At 52.4% G+C, this 26,870-nt stretch overlaps 2 protein-coding genes across 4 annotated transcripts in view; one reads left to right on the top strand and one right to left on the bottom strand.

Annotated features, from left to right (window-relative positions):
- Positions 1-12: 12 nt before the first annotated feature.
- Positions 13-9,045, top strand: RNPEP (arginyl aminopeptidase). Its single transcript, XM_074850610.1, has 11 exons — positions 13-393; positions 1,233-1,373; positions 2,893-3,041; positions 3,614-3,730; positions 3,842-4,077; positions 5,259-5,372; positions 5,642-5,754; positions 5,964-6,072; positions 6,703-6,927; positions 7,455-7,597; positions 8,782-9,045. The coding sequence occupies exons 1-11, from the start codon at positions 13-15 to the stop codon at positions 8,944-8,946; spliced, it is 1,893 nt and encodes a 630-aa protein (XP_074706711.1). The 3' UTR covers positions 8,947-9,045.
- A 3,021-nt stretch (positions 9,046-12,066) lies between these two features.
- LZTR1 (leucine zipper like post translational regulator 1) overlaps positions 12,067-26,870 on the bottom strand; it is a 36,442-nt gene continuing 21,638 nt past the window's right edge. For all 3 annotated transcript variants that reach the window (XM_074850607.1, XM_074850609.1, XM_074850608.1), the window contains 10 exons: positions 26,075-26,167; positions 25,028-25,123; positions 23,764-23,947; positions 21,406-21,575; positions 19,398-19,554; positions 18,140-18,266; positions 16,902-17,051; positions 16,602-16,707; positions 15,684-15,764; positions 12,067-12,876 (listed from right to left, as the gene is read on the bottom strand). In XM_074850607.1, coding sequence (XP_074706708.1) covers positions 12,760-12,876; positions 15,684-15,764; positions 16,602-16,707; positions 16,902-17,051; positions 18,140-18,266; positions 19,398-19,554; positions 21,406-21,575; positions 23,764-23,947; positions 25,028-25,123; positions 26,075-26,167 — 1,281 coding nt within the window. In that variant the 3' untranslated portion in view covers positions 12,067-12,759. The remainder of the gene's footprint in view (positions 12,877-15,683; positions 15,765-16,601; positions 16,708-16,901; positions 17,052-18,139; positions 18,267-19,397; positions 19,555-21,405; positions 21,576-23,763; positions 23,948-25,027; positions 25,124-26,074; positions 26,168-26,870) is intronic.

Below are 26,870 nucleotides of genomic sequence, written 5' to 3'. Positions count from 1 at the left end.
CCCGGCAGCGCCATGGCCGCCTGGCGCGCGGACGCGGCCTCCGCCGGCAGCGCGGGCGCGTGGTCGCTGCGGCACCTGCACCTGCGGCTGCGCGTGGCCTTCGCGGCGGCGGGCGCGGGGCGGCTGCGCGGGACCGCGCGGCTCGAGCTGCGCTGCGCGCGCGACGGGGCGGGGCCGCTGCTCCTGGACGCCCACCCCAGCCTGGCCGTGCGCCGCGCCGCGCTCCTGCCGCCCCCCGGGGACCCCGCGGGCCCCGCCCCGCAGCCGCTGTCCGTGGAGAGCCGCCCCTTCGCCAGCTACGGCAGCGCCCTGCGCATCGCCCTGCCCCGGGCCCCGCGCGCCGGGCAGCTCCTCACCCTCGAGATCGACTATGAGGCGGGCGAGGGGCCCGGGGTGAGCTGAGGGGGACGGGGGGAGCTGAGGGGGATGGGGGGGGAGCTGAGGGGATGGGGGGGAGCTGAGGGGGACGGGGGGAGCTGAGGGGGATGGGGGGGAGCTGAGGGGGACGGGGTCGCTGAGGAGAAGTGTGGAGCTGAGGGGGACGGGGGGAGCTGAGGGGGAATGGGGGAGCTGAGGAGAAGTGTGGAGCTGAGGGGGATGGGGGGGAGCTGAGGGGGACGGGGTCGCTGAGGAGAAGTGTGGAGCTGAGGGGGACGGGGGGAGCTGAGGGGGAATGGGGGAGCTGAGGAGAAGTGTGGAGCTGAGGGGGATGGGGGGGAGCTGAGGGGGACGGGGTCGCTGAGGAGAAGTGTGGAGCTGAGGGGGACGGGGGCAGCTGAGGGGGAATGGGGGAGCTGAGGAGAAGTGTGGAGCTGAGGGGGATGGGGGGGAGCTGAGGGGGATGGGGGGGAGCTGAGGGGGATGGGGGGAGCTGAGGGGACAGGGGGAGCTGAGGGGGATGGGGGGAATGGGGGAGCCGAGAAGAAGTGTGGAGCTGAGGGGACGGGAAGAGCCGGAGGGAATGGGGAAGCTGAGGGGACAGGGGGAGCTGAGGGGATGGGGAGAGCTGAGGAGAATGGCCTGGGGAGATGGAGGAGCCAGGGGGAACGGGGGAGCCGGGGGGATGAGGGGAGCCGAGGGGTCACCAGGCCCAGGGCAGGCAGAGGGCCCAGGGGAGAGGCCACTTGCCAGCTCTGTCAGCACAGAGCACCCATGGGCGAGGAGGTAGGGTCACCCCTCACCCCAGCGACACCCCTCACCTGGGGGTCCCTCCCCTCCCTCCCTCCCCCCAGGTGTGCTGGCTCGCTCCCGAGCAGACGGCGGGGAAGCAGAAGCCCTACATGTACACGCAAGGCCAGGCCGTCCTCAACAGGTCCTTCTTCCCCTGCTTTGACACCCCGTCAGTCAAATTCACATATTCGGCCACAGTGACGGTAAGTGACGCCCCCAGGGGCGCAGACCCAGCCGCCCCCCTCGTGCCTAGCAGGAGCAAAACCCTCTGTGAGTTTGCAGAGTTTGCTCGTGGGGAAGCTGCCGGTCCTTGCAGGAACGCGCCAAAAATTGGGGCATCACATCAGTGACACTGCCCTGGCCTCTGAGCAGCGCCAGCACGTTGGGGGTGGTGCTTGTCACACTCGCTTCAGAATCCTCCACCACAGGCCTCCAGCAGAGAAGGCACTGAGAAATAATTAATTTATACTCCTATTTTTCTCATATTCATCTTTAGATGAATGCAGGCAGACCCCAGCTGTCCTCTTGTTTGTCCCCAGCCGTGCGTGCTGGGCCCCGCTTTGTGCAATGTCCTGCGAGCGGGTGCAGGTGCCGTCCGTCCTGCTGAAAGCTCTTCTCTCCCAGTGGGAGGTGGCTGAAATACTCGGTGCTTGATGCCAAAACATCAGCTAACTGTTGGGATCAACTCAGTGTTTAAACCTCTCGTGCTCTCCTCGTGCTGCTGCATTTATCTAAGTAATTCCTCTAATTATCACAGAAAACCCTATTTCTGCCCCGTAGCAGTCCGAGGGCAGGGGGGTGCCTGCTCTTGGTGTGTGTAGCAGCAGGAGGGCGACCGGGATGAGCCAGCTTTGGGGGGACACAGCTGGAGGAGGGCGTGATGCCGGGTGGCACTGGATCCTGGTGGCAGTGCCAGGGCTGCTGGGCTTCCAGGATGGAAGGAGCAGCCTCTGCTCCCTGTGTTTTGGTACAAAAATGGGAGTAAACAATCCAAATTCCCTCCTTGCGTGCGGGTGATCACGTGGCAGCACCGGGCTGCTCCGGCGTGCTGGCCTGCTGTGGGCAAGGGAAGCTTATGGGTGTGACACCAAGCCAAGGCTGATGGCACATGGCGGCATGAGCTGGTGATGTGGGAATTTAGGGGTTTTTGCCTTTGCTCTAATTTCCTCCCTTAAAGCTTCAGCAGTGCCCCCCACAGCGGGTGAACACAGGGCTCTGTAGCAAGAAAACAGTATTCCCCGTGGCATCGTGGGGGCTCACCCCACGTTTGGAAGAGGAGAGACCACAGATCAGTCTCCCAGGGCTCAGCCCAGGCCAGTGGATCAGCCACAGGTTCTGCTTTGGCTTGAGAACGGGAAAAGCGAGTTGTGTAAGAAATGGGCGGCGAGCCAGCGTCTGAAGGACGTGCACCCTCTGCCCTTTCAGCACCTGCAGCTCCAGCATTTCTTTATCACTGGCACCTCGCAGGGCAGCTCCGGGTGTCCTGGTGTGGCACCCAGCGGGTGTTTGAGCCCAAGTGATGCTGTCGCAGGGATGCAGCTGCCATCCCGAGTTGCAGCTCAGGGTGTTGCTGCTCTGCCCCGCACCCCAAAATCTGCAGTGCCCACGGTCCTGGCCACCTTTGGTGGCGGCTGTCAGACATCACGGCGTCCCCAGCTGGGTTAGCTGGCATCCCGCTCTGTACGTTACGGATCTAATAGATGTTTTCATCTACGTGTCCAGGTCCCCGAGGGTTTCACGGCTGTGATGAGTGCCACGAGCTGGGAGAAGCAGAAGGATAACACCTTCGTCTTCAAGATGTCCCAGCCGATCCCCTCCTACCTGATTGCTCTGGCTGTCGGGGACATTGTGTCTGCTGACGTTGGCCCAAGGTAAGTGGCTCTGGAGATGACCTGAGCGTTGAGCCGCACGGGGAAGCTCCCGTGCCGTGCTGCCCCGTGGCAGCTGCCTCTCCCTGCACCGCTGGGCCCTGGAGAGCAGGCAGGGGCCGAGACACCGACCGTAAGCGTGACCCGGTCAGTCCCCGTCTGCTGTGCACGTGGTGCTGCGTCATCAGACCGGGCTCTGCCGGGTGAGGGTGCTTCAAGAGCAAGGAGGAGCTTCGGTGCCAGGTCCCCTCCCCTTTGAGGGTGTCCCTGGCTCTGCTCATTTCACCCCTGTGCACGTGAAGGAGAGCAGCGGGTCCCCGTTCACGGAGGGTCCCGCGTCTCTTCCCGAGGCTGGTGGTTTGTTTGAGTTCCCAGCTGTCACGTAGCCATATAAAAGGCCTTTGACATTCTGACAAGGAAAGAAATTACAGCAGTTTGCACTATCAGTTTCATTAGCTTCCTTTATCAGCAGGCTTTTATTTTACTGTGGAATAAATGTGCCGTTTTTGCCTGATGAAGCAATAGGGTAAAAGTCCGCTAATGGTTAAAACCTCCTTTTCTACACGCTTGGCCAGGAGCCGTGTCTGGGCCGAGCCCTGCCTGATCGAGGCTGCAAAGAAGGAGTACGATGGGGTGATTGAGGAGTTCCTGACGGTTGGAGAGAAGCTCTTTGGACCTTATGTTTGGGGCAGGTACGGCCTCCTGTTCCTGAAGGACCTTGTTCCCGGGGGCTGGGGAGGGAGCATCCCCTCGTCCCCGGGAGGAGGTGGGCCTGACCCCAGCTGTCTGCTCTTCCCGGGCAGGTACGACATCCTGTTCATGCCACCCTCCTTCCCCTTCGGCGGGATGGAGAATCCCTGCCTCACCTTTGTGACGCCCTGCCTGCTGGCCGGGGACCGCTCCCTCGTGGACGTCATCATCCATGAGATCTCCCACAGCTGGTTTGGCAACCTGGTCACCAACGCCACGTGGGGCGAGTTTTGGCTGAACGAGGGTTTCACCATGTACGCCCAGAGGCGCATTTCCACCGAGGTCTACGGTGCGTGGCCCTGCCCGGCCGCAGAGCGCCGAGTCCCTGCCTGCGGCCGTGCTGGCGTGGGCAGGACCCGCGTGGGTCCGCGGTCCGAGCACCCCATGCAGGGCCGGAGCTTGTGCTGCGTCTTGGCAGAGGTGAAGAGTGGCAGCCTGTGATGCCCTCGGGGCCTCGTGTTAGCAACAGGGAGGTGGATGGAGCCCCCGCAGCCCCGCACGCGGGCGTGGGCGCTGCCGTCCTGCCCAGCCTCACCTCGCTCCCGCAGCTCCCTTGGGGAGCCGATACCAGCTGCGCTGAGCTCCCAGCTGAACACACGGTCACAGCCACGGCTCCTGGTGCCATTTGCTGCATCTGGATAAACGGTTCTAACTTGGCCAAGAAGGCCAATGGCATCCTGGCTTGTATCAGCACTAGTGTGGCCAGCAGGGACAGGGAAGGGATCTGACCCCTGTGCTCGGCACTGGTGAGGCCGCCCCTCGATGAGTGGGTTCAGTTTTGGGCCCCTCACTCCAAAAAGGCCCTTGAATGACTCGAGCGTGTCCAGAGAAGGGCAACGGAGCTGGTGCAGGGTCTGGAGCACAGGTCTGATGGGGAGCGGCTGAGGGAACTGGGGGGGTTTAGTCTGGAGAAGAGGAGGCTGAGGGGAGACCTCATGGCCCTCTCCAACTCCCTGAAAGGAGGGTGCAGAGAGGGGGGATGAGTCTCTTTAACCAAGTGACAAGTGACAGGACAAGAGGTAATGGCCTCAAGTTGCACCAGGGAAGGTTTAGACTGGATATTAGGAAACATTTCTTTGCAGAAGGGGTTGTTGGGCGTTGGAATGGGCTGCCCAGGGCAGGGGGGGAGTCCCCATCCCTGGAGGGGTTGAAGAGTCGGGTTGACCCAGCGCTGAGGGATCTGGTGGAGTTGGGAATGGTCAGGGTGAGGTTCATGGTTGGACTGGAGGAGCTTCAAGGGCTTTTCCAACCCAGATGATTCTGGGATTCTGTAAAAACCCTCTCGCTAACCGAGGGCAGTGTTGCTGCACCTCTCTGCAACTCCACCATCCCGATGCCTTGTTTATCAGTTTCCCCCTCTCCCAGCTCATAAGAGAACGCTGTTTCCCTCCCGTGGCAGCACCCATTGTGCTCGAAGCCTACAGGGGTCTGCTCGGGGTCTCCGAACGCCTCCTGCTTGTCTCTGCCCAGGTTCAGCCTACACCTGCCTGGAGGCTGCCACGGGCAGGGCCCTGCTGCGCCAGCACATGGACAACACGGGGGAGGACCATCCGCTCAACAAGCTGCGCGTGGTCATCGAGCCAGGTCTGTGGGGCATCCCCATCCTCCCGCAGCCGGCCGGGGGCAGCGGGGGCAGGGGAGGGGTGGTGGTGTGGGGGAGAGGCCCTGCTGCTGGGGTGTTTCACGGCTTGCAATAAAACTGGCGCTGGTGGTGGGACCCGAGCGAGGCGATGCCTCCAGGAGGGATGTGACAGGCTTGCACCCAGCACAGAAAGCGGAAATCTTGGCACACGCGAGGGCCCTTTTGTTTTGCAGATGGGCAGATGATTTCTGAGTGTTTTCTGTTTTTCTAGGTGTTAATCCGGATGACACGTACAATGAAACACCCTACGAGAAGGGGTACTGCTTTGTGAGCTACTTGGCCCATCTCGTGGGGGACCAGAACAAGTTTGATGCCTTCCTGCAGGTGGGTACGAGGAGGAACCAGCCGGAGGTGCTGAGCCGTACAGAACCCTGCGGCGGGAGGCCAGAGCACTGGGAGCCTGGGGAGGACGGGCTGGAGAGAGGAAGAGGAGGTGGGAAACGGAGATGGGGAATGAGATGGAGCACGGGGAGGGCTGGGCAGCACTGCCAGGGCTGAGTGCATGTGGCATCACACCCCGGCTGTCCCTGCAGGCCTACGTGAACCAGTTCAAGTTCCAGAGCATCACTGCGGACGACACCCTCGGTTTCTTCCTGGAGTACTTCCCGGAGCTGAAGGAAAAGGGTGTGGAGTCCATCCCAGGTCAGCACGGCGCCTTCTTGGCCAGGGAACCAGCACCCCGCGGGTGTCGGAGCTGTCCCGTGTCCCCTGCAGACCCCATGCACGTTGGTTTGTGTGTTTTACTGGAGACAACTGCTGCTGCTGCTGGGCTCGGCTGCAGTGGAGGAGGCACAGCGCTGGCTGGCCCGGGTCAGGCTCTAACCTGGGCTCGGGCACGTGCCTGCTCAGCCTGACTGTCCACACAAATCCAGTCCGTGCTCTGCGCTCGGGTGCTGATTCATGGGGTTTCCCCACAGACGGCTGTGCCTGGTGAGTAGCACCAGGGTGTGAGCGTTTGCTGGTGGAGCCACTGGCGAGTGCTGGGGCCAGGCTCACCTCAGCCTTGCTGTGGAGATCCTGGCTTGGCAGGAGCTTCCCGTGCTGGAGCTGGGTTGTCTCACGGGCAGCAGTGGGGCTGGTACCGCACAGGCACACGCCAAGCCCAGGGCGGCTCAACAGCCTCACCCCGTTAGTCACTGCTTGTTGCCGTCCCTGGGCAGGTTTGCGGGTGCTGGGGACGCCCTCAGAGCTGGCAGTGGGATGTCTGGGTAGCAGCACCCGGCGTGGGGTCCAGAAAACAGGTCCCAGCTCCCCTTCCCTTCCTTGCTGCAGGCTTTGAGTTCGACCGCTGGCTGAACACGCCGGGCTGGCCCCCCTACCTGCCCGACCTCTCACCGGGGGAGCAGCTGATGAAGCCGGCAGATGAGCTGGCAGAGCTCTGGGCAGCCGACAGCTTGAACATGGAAGCGATTGAAGCTGTGGACATCACGGCCTGGAGGACCTACCAGCTGGTCTACTTCCTGGATCAGGTCCTGCAGAAATCCCCCCTGCCAGAAGGTGAGGGCCAGGTCACCCCCCAGTGCCCAGAGGAGACACAGGGACAGGCCCGGCCCAGCCAGTTGGCCGGGATCAGCAGGGTCACGGGTGCGTGGCCATCAGCCCGTCACGGCAGTCCGGCAGCGCCGCTCCCGGTGTCTGGGAGCCCTCAGTCGGTGTGGTGGGGGGTGGAGAGCCAGGGGCAGCGTGTCCCCAGACGTCTGGGGAGTGGACAGTAGCAAGGAGGAGCCCTGCGAGCCCCAGGCGGGCTCAGCTGGGCTGTCGCCTCCCCGTCTCAGCTCAGCTCTCCTTGCACTCTTTGCTGAGGGCCCTCCCCACCCTCGTGCTGGCACCCCAAGCCGCCGGGTGCGTGGCTCTGCAGGGCTACCTGGGGTGCTCCCAGAGCTGGGGGTGCTGGGAGGCTCAGGGAGGGTCCCAGAGGCTGGGACATGCAGCACAGCCGGGTGGGCTCACAGGGGCCCCTCGGAGCAGGGCTGGGAGGTGGGGGCAGAGCCCCCGTGGGGATGATGACGAGCCCCCTCTCACAGGCAATGTGGAAAGGCTGAGCAACATGTACCCGAAGATTTCCAAGGCCCTGAACGCCGAGCTGCGACTGCGCTGGTGCCAGATTGTCCTCAAGAACAACCTCGAGGCTGAGTACAGCAAGGTCAAGGACTTCCTCCACAGCCAGGTGCGTCCCTGGGCAGCGCTGGCTGTGCCCAGCAGTGCGCCCGGCGGGAGGGATGGGCACAGGGCACAGGCCCTTCAGTGCCAGAGAGCGGCTCCTGCTCCTGATAGACCCACAGACTGGTTTGGGTTGGAGGGGACCTTAGAGACCATCCAGTCCCACCCCCCTGCCCCGGGCAGGGACACCTTCCACTAGCCCAGGTTGCCCAAAGCCCCGTCCAACCTGGCCTTGAACCCTTCCAGGGAGGGGGCAGCCACAGCTTCTCTGGGCAACCTGTGCCAGGGCCTCACCACCCTCACAGGGAAGAATTTCTTCCTTAGATCTTAATCCAAATCTCCCCTCTTTCAGTTTAAAACCGTCCCCCCTCATCCTATCCCTACACCCCTGATCAAGAGTCCCTCCCCCCTTTCCTGTAGCCCCTCTACAGGCTGCTCCAAGGTCTCCCCGGAGCCTTCTCTTCTCCAGCTGAACCCCCCCAACTCTCTCAGCCTGTCCTCACAGGGGGGTGCTCCAGCCCCCTGAGCATCTTTGTGGCCTCCTCTGGCCCCGCTCGAGCAGGTCCGTGTCCTGGTGTTGGTGCCCCCAGAGCTGGACCCAGCACTGCAGGGGGGGGTCTCAGGAGAGTGGAGCAGAGAGGGAGAATCCCCCCCCCTCGACCTGCTGGCCACTTTTCCTGATGCAGCCCAGCACAGGGTTGGCTTTCTGGGCTGTGAGTGCACATTGCTGGTTCATGTCCAATTTATCACCCACCAGTACCCCCAAGTCCTTCTCCGCAGGGCCGCTCTCCATCCATCCACCCGTCCGTCCACCCGTCCGTCCACCCGTCCGTCCACCCGTCCATCCATCCATCCATCCATCCATCCATCCATCCATCCATCCCCCAGTCTGTACTGATAGTGGGGGTTGCCCTGACCCAGGGGCAGGACCTTGCACTTGACCTTGTTGAACCTCATGAGCCTTGCATGGGCCCACCCCTTCTTCAAGGTCAAGGTCTTCTCCCCTCCCCAGGTGCTGCAGTGCCAAGGGTCACTCACAGCAGCAGGGCCCCTGTCCCACCCCTCTGTGCCCTCTCCCTGGCCAAGAGTGGGCAATGCTGGAGGCGCTGAGCCCTGGCGGGGGGTGTGGGGCTCCTGGGGCTTCACCCCCGGGGAGGCGGGTGGGGTGTAACCCCCACTGTGTCTCTGCAGGGGAAGCAGAAGTACACCCTGCCCCTCTACCGCGCCATGTGGGGCGGGTCGGAGGCAGCCCGGGCCCTGGCCATGGAGACCTTCTCCGCTACAGCCCCCCAACTCCACGTCAACGTCCAGAACTACGTCAAGAAGATCCTGGGCTTGGAGGTGGCAGAGGCCTAGTGCAGCCTGGGCCCTGCTCCCTCCGGGCTTTCCCTCTGGCACGGCCTCGGTGCTCTCTCCCTCACTGCATACGTTTCCTCATTAAAATGTGTAATTTTTTCTCTTTTTGTACTTTTCCTGTTCCCAGTGTCCCATGAGCAACCTTAGCGTGAGTCCCTGCTCCTCTGGCTCAAGAACCAGGCTGGTGGCCCAGGAGGGGCCCTTGCCAGCCCCGTCACTCCCTGGGCTGGCACAGCTGGGGGAGGCCGTGGCCCTGATCTGCACCAGGCTCCTGCCAAGCTGTGAGGGGATGGGGGGGGGGTGGTCCTCTCCTTGGGGGGCTGGTGCTGTCTGCACCCTGGGGACCTGACCCCACCGGCTCCGTGGGGGGGAGAGGCAAAAGCGGCAGCTCTGGGTGTGTCAGCTGGGCTAAGGCCATCTCCTAAATCTGGACCTAATGCCCAGGGAGTGATGACAGACGGTCAAGCAGCAGTGTCATGGGTGGGGGGCTCTGCCCCTGCACAGCCTGATGGGCTTTGAGCCAGGCTCAGGAACTTGCCCCCTGCTCCGGTGAGGGCTTTGAGCCGGTCTCAGGAACTTGCCTCCTCCAGTGAGGGCTTTGAGCCAGGCTCAGGAACTTGGCCTCTGCTCTGGTGAGGACTTTGAGCCAGGCTCAGGAACTTGGCCTCTGCTCTGGTGAGGGCTTTGAGCTGGGCTCAGGAACTTGCCCCCTGCTCCGGTGAGGGCTTTGAGCCAGGCTCTGGTGAGCAGCCAGGTGCTGACAGCAGCTGCCCCAGGCCCCAAGGGGCACGGCTGTGGGGCCACGAGCTTACGGGGACCTGCTCTTTGCTGGGAAAAATCCCAGAGTGTGGGCAACGGTGCAAGTAGAGCACAACCTGAGGGCTTTGAAGAGCCGGCGTGACCTGTGTATGGTGGAGACTGTTGGAGTGAGACAAAGGTTGGCAGCCACGCTGTTACTTATTCCTTACCAAATGCAGGACTAGGAGCACCCTCCCCAAAATTCCTGCTCAAAACTGCCCCAAGGCTGCAGTAACCCCGGGAACCCGCTGGCCATAAAGGTCCCCAAGGCCCCGTCTCAGAAGGATCCCGGAGGTGGCGGTAACAAGAACAGCCCCGCACCTTGGGAAGCTCAAACCAACCCCCGTGTGCTGGCCCCGCTGCCAGCCCTGCGGCAGTAGCTCCTCCAGCACCAGCTGCTCCCGCCCCGAGATCCCTCAGGAAACGTGGGGGTGCCCCGGGGGGCTGGCGGGGCCGTGCAGCCGCCTGATCCTAGGGGCAGGTTGGCCCCTTCCCCCCCCACGACATCCCTGGCTTCTCCTGGCGCCTTCTCCTGAGACCCAGCCCAGTCCCCCAGGGACAAACCGCAGGGGGACCCACAGAATCCCAGAATCACCTCGGCTGGAAAAGCCCTTGAAGCTCCTCCAGCCCCACCATGAACCTCACCCTGACCGTTCCCAACCCCACCAGATCCCTCAGCGCTGGGTCAACCCGACTCTTCAACCCCTCCAGGGATGGGGACTCCCCCCCTGCCCTGGGCAGCCCATTCCAACGCCCAACAGCCCCTTCTGCAAAGAAATCCTTCCTAAGAGCCAGTCTGACCCTGCCCTGGCGCAGCTTGAGGCCATTCCCTCTTGTCCTGGCGCTGGTTCCTTGGCTCAAGAGACTCATCCCCCCTCTCTGCACCCTCCTTTCAGGGAGTTGCAGAGGGCCATGAGGTCTCCCCTCAGCCTCCTCTTCTCCAGACTAAACCCCCCCAGTTCCCTCAGCCGCTCCCCATCAGACGTGCAGGGGGGCAGCTCAGGGCGAAGGCGTCCATCAGCCTTCCCACGGGGCAGCTCCCCGGCTCCTCTCTCAGAGGGGAGCACGATCCCAGCTCCCGCACAACAGCAGCCCAGAGGTGAATCACGATGACGATGTACTCGCGCTGTGAACCACAATTTTTCAGACAATAAATCCTGCCGATGCAACACAACCCCGACCACTACGGCCACTAGAGCCAGGACTAAGCCAAAACCACCTCCAAAGCAAAGGCACCCACAGTGCTCTGGCTCCGAGGGTGCAGAGGCTGCGCACTTCCTCCCAGACAGGCTCAGGAGTAAACTCCAAACCCCAACTAGTTTGAGAAAATGGAGTCAGAGGGGCTGGTTATGGCATGGTTGGAACCAGCCCGTTCTTCTTCACTGAGGGAACGAGGCTGCGCTTGTTTGGGAAATGGGTGTCCTCTAGTGGATTCAGCATGGCTGAAAATAACTTGGAGTATTCTCACAAGTTGAGGCGTATAATCTTTCTGCATTTGCAGATCTTCTGGTTTCCCAGGGAACATGCATCTGTCGGTACAATTAACATGACCCCTGACAAGAGGCTTCACTACTATGAGGCATCTGGAAATAATCCCTCCAGGTGAAATTGGCTCTCAGATGCATCTGCCACCTCTGCTCCAACTCACCTGAGCAAGCCCTGAGCTGGGAGAGAGAGCGAGTCGTCCCGAAAGCACCTCCCTGGGATTCAATGAAGTGGCACATTCTCCACGGCACAGAGTCCCCACGGCCTCCGCACCCCGAAGCTCGCACGTGCATGTCCCACTCCGGGATGCTGAACAGGAGCTCCCACTCCTGCTTTACCAGCCTGAATTAAAAATTACGGCCAGAAGGGTGGAAACACAAGGGCTGTGCTTTCAGGAGGGATCTTCCCCTGCTCCAGCTCAGGCCAACTCTTGCTGTTGGGAACAGCCCTGCAGAGCACCAGGACACGGTTTGGGCTCTCAGCTCCCTCCTCCGGGCTGCCCCGGCGGCTCCCGGCAGGGCTGGGCAGATGCTTCGCCAACAGCAGCCGCGCCCCGGCCAAGCCCCGCTCGGCAGCCGGGGAGAGGCAAAGCTCCTCCGCACCGCGGGAGCATCCAGCGCGGACGGAGCCGGGAGGGAACGGCCACAGCTCCAAAGCGGCTGGGAAGGGCGCTCTGCCTTCATCCCCCGTCCTGAAAGGCAAGGGCTAACGAAGAGACTTCAGCTTAAAATTAGCAACAAGATGTAGCACACTTATTTTTAACAAAGTGACCTTCATCAGGATCAGAGCTCTTTTTGCTTAATTTTTTCCAAAATGAAAGCCAAGTCAATCAGGAAATGCCAGGAGAAGACATTAACTCTTTATTAATAAATTGATTCAGACTTAGCAAGACAGGATTAATGGATGTGATGGTCAGAAAGGACTGCTGTAATCTTCTAGTCTGACCTGGTGCAGAGCACAGGTCTGGACTTCCTGCAGCCCGCCAACCCAGGCGGCTACAAAAGGGCTTATCTTTTAATCCACACCATGGAGAGTCTCTGAAAAGTCACTACCCTCTGGTCCAACAGTCAGCCTCTCTGTGAACACCACACACTCTGTTTCCAGTTTTGTTGTATCTGACTTCCCCTTACAGCCCCTGGCTGTGCCAGCTGAAGTTCTTTAAATAGTATTCTTTAAATATTGTGTTTCAAAGTATTAATGACTCTCTTACTCATGACTGCTTTATTTTACAGTACAAAAGTAATAACAGGCTTGATTCTGAACTTAATTACTCCCAAAACCACGTGGAATAAATTCATTCCTGTAAAGGTTTCAATTTTACATGTGCGTAACAGAGACCAAACCCTTCTCCACAAAGGTACAAACCGAGTAAATCCATGGAAGAGCAAGTCAGCTGTCTGTGCTCCTGGGCCGCCTGTTATATTGTGTAGACACTCTGAGTAGCTCAGTATGGAATGGTGAAAATGAGAGTCAGCCGTAAAGTGCTAGGTTTTTTGAGGAACAAATGAAAAGTTCGATTACCAAAGCATGTCATATGTCTGAGCCCAGCTCTGCGCACTGCTTGTCTGATATGTGGTTAGCTAACGACTCTATGATGTCAAGGAGGAGTAGCTGACTCAGGGAGCGGAGATTTGGCAACTTGGAGACCTTCAAGGAAAAGAAAAACAGAACAGAAAAAACAGAAAGAAATTAAAACCCTCCCCAAATCATAGCTGATGTATCACCGTTTCACCCCTGCCACCCCACGTGCAACGGGCAGGTCAGGCAAGTCAAAGGCCGCGCACGTACGGCGTGAAGTCACCGTGGTAGAGCTGGGCTGCAGAGGGAGCCCCGCGGGGGCTCCAGTCACGGCTTCCTGCGCCTGTCACCCAGTTCCAGCCTGCTGCACGGCGGGGATGGGCGTGGAGAGCAGAGGGAATGCTGACCCCGCTGCCTCTCTGAGAAAGGAGTGTAATTACTGGTTGCATTGACAGCTCTCCTGCTCATGGGCGCAGCTAAGCGCTCTCCTAAAAGCAAGGTTGGGCCCTGAACTTTGAAGTCTTTGTGTTTCTACTGAGAACGTGACTTTGGGCCTGATCTCTCCGTTTCTGCGTGCTCCTCAGGAGAGGTTGTGCTCAGGTTTTGCTGGCACGCCTCCTGCAGTCAGAGCAGGTCACTGGAGCACGGGCCAACCAAAACCGTCACCACATCAGATATACGAGAATCTACAACAAACTTGATGCTCTTCGACTGCTCAGAAGCTCAACTGTTACCGAAAAGGAGGTCTACACATTCCTTCCTTCTCCACGACCACACAGTAACAGGCCAGTAATCCCTCCTTCTAGAGTTATTAACATACATGCCCAGCCTTGAAGGCAGACTCTGCCTGAACGCCTGCCCACCTACCCAACCTGTATTAACTGAGCTAATAAAAGACCTTCACCTCACTCTAAGAAGATTGACTGTGATAAAGAATAAAGATGTCCTGAGCATCTTTCGAAACCCAGGGAGGAAAGAGCTGAGCACGCTTTCAGAAAGAGCTCAGGGCGTGTGCTTGAAGTGGTGTCCCCCAAATAAGGGTCCGGGGGAGGACCTTTATTTTATTAAAAAAGAGGACTGGGAGGGAAAGAGACGCCCTCAACCCTGGTGGGAATCCTGCCCCTGCACCGAGGCACGCACTGAGGAACAGATCAGGGTGTCAGTACAAACACTTCAGAACAGCAGCTTTATTAGGGCTTTTGCACAACACTGACACATTAAGAGCCTAAAACCACGTTGCCCAAACTAGCAAACCTCTGGGAACAGCTCTTCAATTAACGTTCTTACTGTGGGGAAAACTCCTTAACAGTCCGAATCGAGGACAGCGTTAATCAAGCCGGAAGAACAGGAGATCCCAACGGTCATACACCCGGCCTGCCTAAACCTCGATGACCCACCGGGCTTGCGCAGCGAGAACAAGTCACCCTTCAGAGCCTGGGGCTCGCCAGGGGCTGAACAGCAGGATCCGTGCCCAGGCACACAGAGACACCCAGCGCTGGGCCAAAAACCGCACACTGAAGCCTCTCAGGCCAAAGAAAAACATTGCATAATTAAGATTTCCTTCGTGCACATCTGCTTGACAGTCTTCCAGCCACATTTTGATAAAAACTGTTCTAACAGTCAACAGTTTAAATATAAAACATTTCCACATACTCTGGTTGTTGGAGTACAATTGAGGAACGCCCTTCGGTTCAAACCTCTTTTTCTGAAATGTCGCAACGTTCGTTTCCCCCCCCGGTACATTCTGGTGAGAATCTTTGTCTTCCTGTGGCCTCCACTGGGAAGCCGAGACCACGATTTCAGCTCTCAGGGACTGTGATGCATCGACCCCAAACCCCAGGAGATGTCCCAAGCATGAGGCCACCCTGTAACCCACAGCGGGACCATCCTCCATCCCCCGCTGAAACTGGGCCACCCCGCGGGATTCACGAGGCCAGAGGAAAACACGTAAGATGAAGGCAGAGCTGTAACCTCACACTGGGGACTCTCCACTGGATGCTGGCTCCACTCTCAAAGCTTTTTATGCATTTTCAGTTATTTCTGCATGTAAAATGCATTACGCTTGGGCAACTCAGGCATCTAATAAAGAGCCTGAATACCTCCCTCTGTCTCATCTCTAGATACAAACTGGACTTAGCAGTGCTCTCCTTCCCCATGGGCAGCAGCAGGAGGATTGTGAGTTTAAATATAAAAAACGAGAGCAAGCTACTTGAATACTAACTAGGGAACTATTATCAGTGAGTGTGTATCATCCAGAAATCCCAAGTCCTACAATTTATCTACCAACTACAACAATGCTAATAAGTTGTGCAATGAACTGGTGACATGCTGGGAAACGCTCATGGAGGGATCGTATCTCACAGGAACAACTAAATGACAATACCTTTATTCTCCCGAGTGAGGACAGGAGTATCAGCACATCAGGCTCTTGATCTTTCCTATCACTAATGCATCATCCCACGAATCAAAACATGGAAACTACAGAAAGCCCAAGCCAGGACATGGTAATTTGCCTTTTGAGCACATGACAATATAACATCTACGACAGAGAATACTTCGAGAGAAATATGAACAGCACGCTTGTAACCGCTAGTGGAAGAGAGATTTGTGCTCTCAATACATAGCAAACTTGTCTTGCTGTACACATGAGAAGCCAGTGACAGCATGGCACAAAATTAACAGGTGGAAATGGAAGTAATTCTGGGTAACTTCTGTTTTGAAAGGTCTTTACATTTCCAGACTAGGCTGTTCTAGTCTTTCATTTATTTTTGGTGAGAAAAGCACACCCAGCAGACTTGTCGGTGAGTGTCAGTAACACGCAGCCAGCTCTCAGCTGTCTCACATGAGAAAGAATGAAATATATATTAATGTGTCTTTAACTAAGGCAGCAACAGAGGACAGCAGCTCTCAAAAGCCCCAGAAAAGATGCAACCAACCTTGGTGAACTGGTGGACGATGATGTGCAGGCAGTGCCTCTTCATGTCTAGGGCCTGGGTCTTGTCAGCTGCCTCTAAAATCTAAAGCAAAAGCAACGACGTGATTTTCCTTTCGCGTAGCTCAGACGTACAGTGCACAAACACTGCTGTGACTCAGAGGAGGTAATTCCTCTGAGCCAGGGAAACACCTCCATTTTTCATTACAAACCTGAATCTTTTCTCAACTATTCAAAAATAAACCTTGGATTTAAGATGTATGGAGTCCTCAGGAGATAATCAGTGGGAAACTGCAGATCTGTTCCAGAGCCAGGTTCCCTGAAGTGCCCCAGCGAGACTGGCAAGAGCCAAAAGCAGTTAATGCTGGAATTGATTCTGCTCATGCTGCAGAGGGTTTGGTCTGTCTACCTAGTAGATGGCATTGCAGGCTTTCTTGTCACAGAGTATCTTTTGTTAGCTTAAACTTCATTGCCGGATCCTGTCAGTATTACTGATAAAACGAGCCTCATGTCACCTGCACATCACTGTTCACCCTGGTATAAATATCTACTGAAAAAGGGTTTGGAGTTGAGGGCTGAGCACATGATACATCTTAAAAAGACCTTTAGAAACACTGGTCTGCAATGGGGGACGAGGAGCTTAAGAGGAACATCCAGCTGAGCAGCATCTGCCACACACTTCAGCACAGGAGCACTACTGACACAGAAAGCAGAAGAGGAACCGAGGCCGCTGGAGGCTGCGCTCCTACACAGGCGTTAACCTGCGGGGCCACTGGCACCACAAGGGTTTGGGCAGTCTCAGTGGGGGTCAGCTTGGAAGCAAATCAGCAAACCTGGCACTGGGGGTACCCACTGGACTAGACCCTTTGGCTTTCCCGGATCTAAGTCAAGTGACTAATTAAAGCTGCCTGGGGACAGTTACCTGGAGTACGTTCTCCACCGTGACATTCATTTCTAGATTCTGCTTACAATAGGCTTGTAGTCGGTTGTTGGAGAAGCCGTAATAGTAAGGTGCAGCAAAGAGGTAGCTGTTAATCTCATTAAGGAAAAAAAACGTAAAGCAAAGGTAACAGCACTGCTTGTAAATACAAATCCATGACAGAAGTTAAAATTCAGTGCCTGTTAACGCAACCCTGACAAATAATCCTCCCAGGCTGCATCTGGCAATCTAGAGCTACAGGCAGGTGAGCTGCTGTGCAGGCACTTCAGAATTTAAGGATACAGGGAGTCTTCAGGAGGCATGTTTACTTCTCCATAATAAATGTATCTAAGCATAGATTCAAACGCTTGCTTACTGGGAACCATTTCACCTATAGAAATATTCACTTGCCCATCTTCTGGCATAAAGGAACGAAACATGGCTTCAAAGTAACTGGAAAAGGAAATAAAATTGATGTAAGACATTCTGCAGACAGATGGTTTAAGCCACTATTGTTCAAAGGCTACTATTAAGCACTGCAGCTTCCAAAGAAGCAAATTCAGGTGACAACCTGGGCAAAAACACTGCTAAATTATTGTTTCATATATGTCTGCTTGCCTGTGAGAGAACTCCAAATATCCATATATCCCTAATTTTTATCTGCACTACCTGAAATTCGTCTCTGTTTCTTGGAAATTAGGACACATGGTGCTTTGATTTTCGTCTAATTTGCATAAGACCCAGTAGAGAGCTTAAAGCATTATGAATTTCCTTGGTATCTACAGGCTGTCAATCATGCAGGGTTGTTTTAAGAGCTGTGAAATGCTTCTGGTAAAATACCACGGTAACTAATACTGAATATTATTACTGGGACTGGAAAAAAATTGGGACAGTATGTGAAATAGAAATTTTATGTGAACACCTCATGTTTGGCAGAACATAAAGGTGCAGGTCCAGGGAACACACAAGCGAAGGACAAACCCACGTCACCCATGTGCTGAGGAGGGAGAATAGAGCCCATCTTCAGCAGGGTGAACTACCTGCCTCTGCAACAAAGTACAGGAACAATCTAGTCTGCTGTGCCCCTTTCTTTGTTATGCTTATTCATACTCAGTTTTAAATATCAGCAAGTGAGAAAGAGATTCAAGTTTCACACGATTCAAAATGGATGTTCACCGTCAGAAGCCTCCTCCTGACCTCGGTGGACATCTGTTGCTTTCCACTTCACTGAAACTGCCTTATGTTTTACACCCTTTTCCCCTTCCTATGATTTTACAGATTCTTTGTCTTGCAGTGTAGCTTCTTCCACATCCTCTAGAGAATCTCTACAGTTTTAATTTCCTCCAATCTTTCCCTGCTGGGTATCAAATTGAAAAAAAATATTTAATCACTGTTGCTTAAAGGCTTATTACACTCATTGAGCAAAGCTGCTGATACAAAGTTCCTCCCTGACTTCTAAAAAAAGCAAGCTGACCCAGATCGTACAGGGCTGCATTTTACACATACAATATCTGTTACAGTTTTAGTAAACAGCAACTCACCTGGAGCGGGCTGCTAGGATTGCTTTATGGGCTGGCCGTGGGTGCCCATCCAAGAGAAGGATGATATCACAGAATTCAGTCCCGGCTCCTTCTAGGTAAGCCTTCATGTCCTGAATTAAAGATGTTCCTGAAAGTTAACGTAATGAAACAGTTAAAGACAAGGTCACCAGGTACTATCAAACTCATATATGGTCAAGCCATAGCTCCAGCCCCTCTTTCCTTTGGGACCCTTGGGGTGAGTTTGAGGAAGGCCCTTCCACATAATTTTGGAACAAAATGAGCTTTGTCCCTCCCCATCACAATCCGTTACCCACTGCCCATCCCAGAAACAATCCTGCCAGCTCTGCTTTCAAACTGCTGACAGCAAACACTGGCAGTGGCCACACTGAAAGGTGTACTGTATAGATAAAGAAAACTGATTCTTCCCTGCCCTTTTCATTACTTCCAACCACCAGGAGTATAAAATTTTGTTTCTTAATGAAAAAGCTTTCCCAAATCCTCAGTAAGGGCTTCTTTTATCCTACCTTTTAATTACTAACCAAGAAACAGCACATTCAAGTCTGATCCAAATTCACTCATATTTGCAAAGTTCATCTTTCAATTTTTTTGATGTTTGGGTCTCTTGCACCATTCCAGCTCTGCATATAGAAGCTGGCTACACCATCTTCCTGGACAGTGCCCCCTCTTCTCCCTGGGAGAAATGCCAGCCAGTTTCTACGTGACCTTCCAGGACTGGCTTCTCCATCCTTCTCTCCAGTCACCAATTATTTTTGTGCATTATTCCAAATCTACACTGTCAATGCCTCTAAACTTTGCAGCCTCAGCAAATTTCACTATTACATTGCCTTTTCTTGTGTGTCAGGATGATAAAATCTTGAATAAGACTAGTCCCAAATCAGTCCTTGATGAATTCTGTAATAGAATTGTAAATCAAATCATCCAGCACAATCACAGAATGAAAACGAAAGGCAGGACCATTTATCTTCTCAAAGAATCAGGGTATTTTATTGCAAGATGGACACGACTATATTTAATATGACCTTTCAGCATTTTGATGGGAATACTGTTCTGATAGAAGCTCAGTGGAAAAAGAACCGGCATGTCCCGTCTTAGTCTGGGAAACAGCCTCAGCACAGTTACACCAACCAGAGAATCAGTGGTCTGCAGCTGTCTACTTCCTAGGCTGTTTCCTAGAGCAAATAAACCATTAGCAATGCAAAACCAGCACAACTAATTACTTTTAAAGCATAAAAGTTACCGATGTCAAGCGGCTGATCAGAATGTGTTCGAACAGGAGGTTGCTGTTTTCTCCGTACAATCTCCACTATGAGGGACGAAGAAAGATGCTCAAACTCCTTCATCATTATTACTTGATTAAAATGTGATTCCTTCACCACAAAGTTCAGGCAATGTTCCTTAAAAAAATAATAATAAAAAAAAAAATTACAGTTTACTGTATGAAATCATCCTACAGCATCACGTAGATGTTACCACGTCACACGTGTAAACAGCCACCCCTTTCTTACGACCCTCCACAGGGATCCTGCAGCTGGAACTATCAAACAGTGACCTCCTTACTAAGTGACCATTTAGGCTCCTACTTGAGCAGGAAATTCAGGACAACTCTAAGCCTCTAAAAAAACCTGACTAAGAAATAACAACAAGAAAAAGATTAATTGTCTCCCATTTAGCTGCTCTGAAGCTTTCTAAAACAGGAATCTCAGGAGATGCCAAAAACCTCATGGAGCTAACTAAGATTGGCTGCTATCTCACAATAATTTATACAATTATTTACCAAAAGGCAATTACGAGGGTGAAGAGATCTCTTAACACTATCCATTAAGGGTAAAAATAGTTTGCAGGATTTCCTTGTGTGGATTTTGCCTTAGCCTTTTCTGTAAAGGTCGCAGACAGTCTGAAAGGGCTCTTGTAGGTTCTGTATGACAAACCTGCTAGAAAAATCATTGTGATGGAAAGGTGCCAAATGAACCAGACCTAACGCTGAACAGCTAAAGGGACAAAAAATGGCACTTCATTCGCCAGTGTGAACCAAGACTTTCCCTCAGGACACTTTAATAAGCCAAAAAGATAATCTATACCAGCTCACCATAAGGTGAGTACAAAATTCACCCAAATAATAATTACTACTGGCCATCTTCTGCCAAGTTATTTCACCTGGGATCCAAAGGGATCTGTTGAGGACCCATCTGTAAACTGTTTTAAACAATGACTAGGATGCCAGAAAGAGCAGCCTTCTGCAGATGGCACCTACCCATGAGGACTAACGTGCACTTGAGAAGACAGGACACCAACTCAAGGTGATCCTGAGCAAATGGAGTTGTGCAGATGAGCCCCTGTCACCCTGACACCCAGTAGCCAAGGCAGGTGGGGGCTGATCTGAGATTACTGGCACTAGATCCACCAGTGCCGAGACACTTGCTTGAGTTTCAGAGCAGCTAATGGCTCTGTGGTCCTATGCACCAAAGCCTGTGCCACCATTTACATATTTGCTGCTGACCCTGCTGCTGCCCTCCCTAACGCCTGTCCTTTGCCCAAACCCAGTGCATAAAGGGTGCCTGAGAAGTGCTGGTGTGTACTGGTTTCTCTGCGGCAGCTACAGAGCCAACCAACATGCACAGGCTGCTCAAACAGGCATCGCACGATCTCGCACTGAGTCTTGGACTGGGGTGGAAGAGCTTCTTCTCTGCAGCTTTAAGCTCTCGCCACTGTTGGTGGGAACCAGACCATCACAGCGAATCATGCTCTGAAGCCTGGGGGTGTCAACTCTACCATGACTTTCAGCAAATGCCTAAAAGCCCTTGACCCACTACACAGAGAATCGCAGACACATTTTGTTTTCCAGTAGAGTGTTTTTCAGATCAAAGGCATGAGAACAGAATTTAGTTTTTTCAGACCAGGTGAAAGAACCTGTTTGCAGTCTCTATAAAACAGTGGGACCAGAAAACGCACTGGTTCCATCTTGCTGCAGCGAGAGTGAATTGATGAAGAGCCAAAGTCACTCTGTCCTTTACATCCTACAGGGTAGATATGCAAAAATATCAAACACTTAGTGAAAAAAACCTACATAATATTCATGAGCAACTGCAGGACAATCCACACTAACATATACTCAGGCAACTATAATTATAGAAAGAAATGAATTTGCAAAAGCTGATAAAAGCTGATAGCTTTTGCAAATCATTAATTACATACATCTTGGTTTTTTAAATTTCTTATCAGTTACTTTGTATGCAAAATGTGATTACCTTTAGCTGATCCAGCTGAAGCTTGTTAGCATTTTCACACACAATGAGCACATTCTGCAGATCTACGGATGCTTCAATATATTGAAGACAGAGCTGTTCCAGTCGAGAGAGCTTGAAGTTTAAGGCTAGTTTGTATACATCCATAATAAGTAACACATCCTGCACATGACCTGAAATTACAAGAGATAAAAATGCTGGAGAGCTCACAGAACAAAAAGAGGAACCTTTCTCAAGGTACTTCTTTTTACATCAACCTGAGCATTCGGAATGGAAGAATCAGCAGTGACTGGAGTATTTTTATGGAGAAAAAAATTCCATTGCTGGTTAGACAAAATCTGAATTGATACTAAAAAAGGAGTTTCAAAATTGAGGTATGAAACAGCCACCCCAAAAGATTTTTTGGGCAAAGATTTTGTGACAATCTGGATCACAATTTTTTAAAACCTTCAAAAGAAAGTGAAGTCTCTAAAAACACTGACAAGCTCGGAAGCTAGCAGCCTGATTTTCCAAAGTGCTCAGCTGCTAACAGCCCTGCTAAAGTCCTTGGGTTTTATGCAGTATTAGCAATCACCTCCCTAATTTTGCCAGACCCTTATGAAGGCACTCTGTGCTTGTGCATGTACAGATCTGAGCTGGTCTAGACGAGAGGGCTGAAGTAAGGGAGGGGCAGTGGGGACCCCCGTAGGCCACTGCAGTGGGGCTGCTGGGACACCAACTCAAGGAATAATCCTTCACAGCCTTTGCTTTCCTCACAGGAGATCTCTGGCCATCTGCTGTAACTACTTTTTGATAGAGAAAAGCCTTCTTGCATGTCACGTGCCTTCCCTGTGTCTAACTGGAAAATCCCATTTGATAAGCATGCCCAATGCTATTAGCTCAGCCTCTGGATGGATCCCCAAGGTGCTGCTCTCCGGACTGAGAGGAGCAATGAGGAATGCAAATGGTCAGGACAGGGCCATTGGAGGATGCCGGCAGAAAGGTAAGCACCAGGAAGGACGTCTGATGGGCTGGGGGAAGGGTAGCAGGCTGCCTGGGCAGCCTGTAACAAAGGGAAGAGCTCAGTACGATAACCCTTTCCTTGGTCTGATCCTGTCCTGGAGTGAACATGCTGAGGATCAGTGAACAGGCTGACAGCAGGATCTGGCCATGTCAGCAGACACCAGTGAGAAGGTTCCCTCGCCCCCATTAATTAGGTTTGCTCTCAGGTCACCTTGCAGGGAAAGCCTTGGGACAACTGCATACAAATCAGTATTTCCCTGAGAATTACCTGTGATAGAAAGGAAGGATCCTGGACTGAAGCCGAAGCAATTCAGCGTTAGGATAGACTTACCTCACCCTACCTGACTGGGCCAGGTAGCTGCAGCTCCCCCAGCCCCACCAGCTGGAGATACCCCGGGGTCTCCAGTCAGACTCCCACCGCCCAGCTGACCTCAGCACTCAAACACGGCCGTGACTTAGATTTGCTGTGTGGGAGCTGAGAGATCTCTGGCTATTACCTCCCAGCCTGCAAGTGTTTTTAACTTGGGGATCTTCAATGAATGCATCAAATGGATTTTTCCTTTCTTGAGGCATTCCTTTAGATTGGCATTTTGAAGATATGATAAACACCAGCTTGCTCTGTCTTTTTGTGTGGGCTCAGTTTGCAATGGATCAAAACAATACCAGAAAAGGGAAATAAGCCAACCCAGGATAAATGGTCCTTCCAGGCAGGCTGCTGCAATGTTCAAAATATCACGAAAATTTCATTTGTTTGTTTGGGCTTTTTTACACCTTTTGGTGTAAAAAAGTTCTACAACTCCCTGAAAGGAGGCTGCAGAGAACTGGGGATGAGTCTCTTTAACCAAGTAACAAGCGATAGGACAAGAGGTAATGGCCTCAAGCTGCACCAGGGAAGGTTTAGACTGGATATTAGGAAGGATTTCTTTACAGAACGGGTAGTCAGGCGTTGGAATGGGCTGCCCAGGGAGGTGGTGGAGTCCCCATCCCTGGAGGTGTTTAAGAGTAAAGTTGACTTAGCACTGAGGGATCTGGTGTGGTTGGGAACTGTCAGTGTGAGGTCAATGGTTGGACTGGATGATCTTCAAGGTCTTTTCCAACCTCAACGATTCTGTGATTCTGTGATTCTGTGATTCTGTGAAGCGATCAAGAACCTGCTTTTCCTTGATGTTTGAAAAGAATTAGGAAAATCCAAAGCACTGTTAGTATGCTTTGATAGAAATCTGCTTTTCTTTTTAATCTCAGGTAAGTAATTAAGCGCTTAGAGCAGGACTGATCATCTGCAAATGCTTGATCCTACTCTGCATCAAAATAAATGTTTGCTTCCCATTTGCTACTATTTTTTTTATCCTGCTGTCCTACCTTTGCGAGGGTATTTTATTTTATCCGTATACAGAAACTGCATGAGCACCTCGAAGGGTTGTGCCTCAGCCTCTCGGATGGGCACTTCCAGCAGTGGCTGCAGGCGGCACAACTTGACATTCCCACCAATCCCATCCTTCTGACATGTCCCATGTCCCTCATCTTCAATATCTTGCTTTGATTTCTAGTGAGACAGAAAAAACACTCAAGCATGGCAGCAAGGCTGTGGCAGCTCACACACGTTACTAGCACACCAGAGGAAAGATCATTCTCATGAGTGCATGTTCTTCAACGCCCAAGATCTCTTTATCTTCAAGGTAACACGGAATTCATGTCTTAGACTTACTGTTCCATACCCCACGACAAACATGGCTCAGAACAAATGTGAGCTCCTGGATAAAGCTCAAAAGCAGCACCTCAGAAAAAGGAAGGAATGAATTCCACTGAGCTCATTTCTGCCCTCAGCAGGAACAGCATCTCTCCCTGGAGAAGGAAGATGTAGGAGCAGGTTCCACGGACCCCTGCCTTGCAAAGTCAGAGCTCAAAGTGCTGCACAGAAGTATTTTAAGCCACGCTGTTACTTTCAAGTTTCACTTGGACAGTCTTTCCCTACAGCCTTTTCCAGTGAAGATGGAGGGCTGTGGGGTGGCAAAGCAATTAACTAAGAGGCAATGAGGCATCTCTGTGTCTTTCTGCAGGTTGTGTGCTAACACTTCCTCAAGAGCGATAAAATGTTTGCTGCTGAAAAGCTGTAAGTAGTTAAAATTAATAGACAATGAACCAGAGGTACCAAACTGTGGAAAACGTCAGGAAATACTAAGGTAAAGGGAACAGAGCCAGCCTCGAAACCTTAACGTTGCCTTCCCTCTAATCTGTCTAATCTTGCAGGCCATCCCCAACGACATGCAGCTTTTACGCTCCCCAGAGGGAGGGGTACACATACCTCATCCCCAGGGGTACTCCACGAGATTTAGAACTCAGGACAGCTATGAGAGCTCCCAAGAACCATACCGCCAAATCCACATAACCGGATTAACTTTGGCTCCTCCACGTTACATGCCTTGCCTGACCCAATATACATCCAGTAGCCTGTGCTAATACTAATTATCCTCCTCACTTTACTTGCCCGAGAGCACCTTAGCATCAGACGCTGCTCCAGTCCTACATCTGTCTCAGCAGATATTTTTTTCCTGACAACCTTATTTCCAAAATTGGGCAGAATGAGCATTACCTTGCCACAAAATTACTTTTCTAAAACACTCACCTGTTTTAACCTCTCCCTTGCCTGGATGATTTTCTTTTTCAGCCACTTGCAGCGAGCTGTAACAATTGCAGTATGCCCTTGGACTCGTTCCTCCTTCTGTCAAATGCAAAGAAAGAATACATATTCAACTTTTATTCCCAAATCACATGATGGTGGCAGATGGCAGAAGTCGTAGAAACCTGGGCTGAACTCCAGGTTACTACACATCTAGTTTAAGTTAGAATGAAAGGCAACCCTGCATCTGCTCTGCACACAGAGATGAAATTCAACACCTATTTTCCCTAAAGGCTAATGGCAAACACTGTCTGGAAAGAGTTTTTGTTACGTTCACTGAGTGGAAGCTGTTGTGTAGGTTCAGTGTCAGAGATACTGCTTCTTACTGGTGCATCTGATTTGCAGTTTGATTTTCTCTTTTGAAAACAACAGTATTTTTTTTGCTATTGTTATTCATAATCTACTCCACCTGTTGTTGGGGATCTGTTATCTGATCTCTGCAAAGTGTTTTACAACTTTTTCTTTGCAAAAGGAACGCAGATAAGTTCAAATTTCTCATGTTTTTCTTCAGAAAACATGTTCTTTTTAAAATTTGATAATTGTTTTAATTACTATATAATCATTCCCCTGTGCTGCTTTTTCTCATTCTATTTTGTTTCAGCAATTAAAAATGGCTCTTGAAGTGATACATGGATCTGCAAACCACTGGCCTGCTCCTTCCATGAGATAGTTGGGACCTCTGAGTACAGAAGCCATTAGTATCATTTTCATACTGTAACTATATATAACATGCTCTGATAAATTCAGGTTATGTCTCAGTGATCCACAGATCTTCTCAGTTTTAAAGTTTCTTCTCCTTTGCAGCATTAGAAATTTATCTGGATTAGTGTAACTTACTGAACCAGCAAACATCATTTTCACCAGTGACGTTGCTCTTAAAACTTCATTCCCAGGGTTTCTGGCACAATCACTGAACAATTTGCTCTTTCCCAGCAAACACGCTACACACACAGTAACACCCCCGTTGGCACCTTTTCAACAAATTCTACTCACCTCTCCCAAAACAAACTCCAAGTCGCTGAACTGCCTGTTTTCCCATAGCCTTCCATAATCTTCATGTAGAGTGCATTTAGGGTAGCAAGAAAACTAAAAAAATAAAACGCCACAGAAGACAGAATTAATTTCAAATGGCTATCTCCAAAAGCACCGTAGTTACATATACGATCACTGAGTTTTCTTATTGACTCGACCTCAGTGTAGCATATAAAGTAGAAAATAACAAGCAAACCAAACCCATGCAAGAGCTTCCTTGGTAGTGAGGGTAATGAAAGATAACACAGGGTAACATGAAGAATTGTGTCTCATCACAACTTGCAGATTTCAGGATTTGGTGGCTACGAGTCTCACCTGCTCTCAGCACTTGTCTGAGGGTCCCATGCAAGAAAAATAAACTTGAGTGTAGTGGGGATTTGACCTGGTGTGAGCATCTTGAAATTTAAAATTCCCACAGTTACTGGGGGGGTGGGAGTCGGAGTGCTGCCTGAACATAAAATGGAAAATGCTCTGACCCAGGAACCCTGAATGTGACAGCACTTGAGAGGAACAGTCAATTTTCAGTTAAACATCGTGGCAAATCCTGTCTGATACACTTTTCAATAATTTGTGAAAATAAGTTGTCATATCTCTGTTAGGACTTTAGAAGGTACTGGAGAGCCTGGCCTTACCAAAATGTCTGTCCAGATAACATTTCTCAAAAGATTTTAAAGATATACATTAATCTTTGGCAGCTGAATCTGAAATGCAAAGGCTGCCTGCAGGAAGGATGCGAAACAAAAGCCATCAAGTGAGC

Source organism: Strix aluco, chromosome 25 (assembly GCF_031877795.1).
Source record: "Strix aluco isolate bStrAlu1 chromosome 25, bStrAlu1.hap1, whole genome shotgun sequence".
Taxonomy (NCBI): Eukaryota; Metazoa; Chordata; class Aves; order Strigiformes; family Strigidae; genus Strix; species Strix aluco.
The sequence above is the reverse complement of the archived record's forward strand: the minus strand, read 5'-3'. Positions and strand labels throughout refer to the sequence as shown.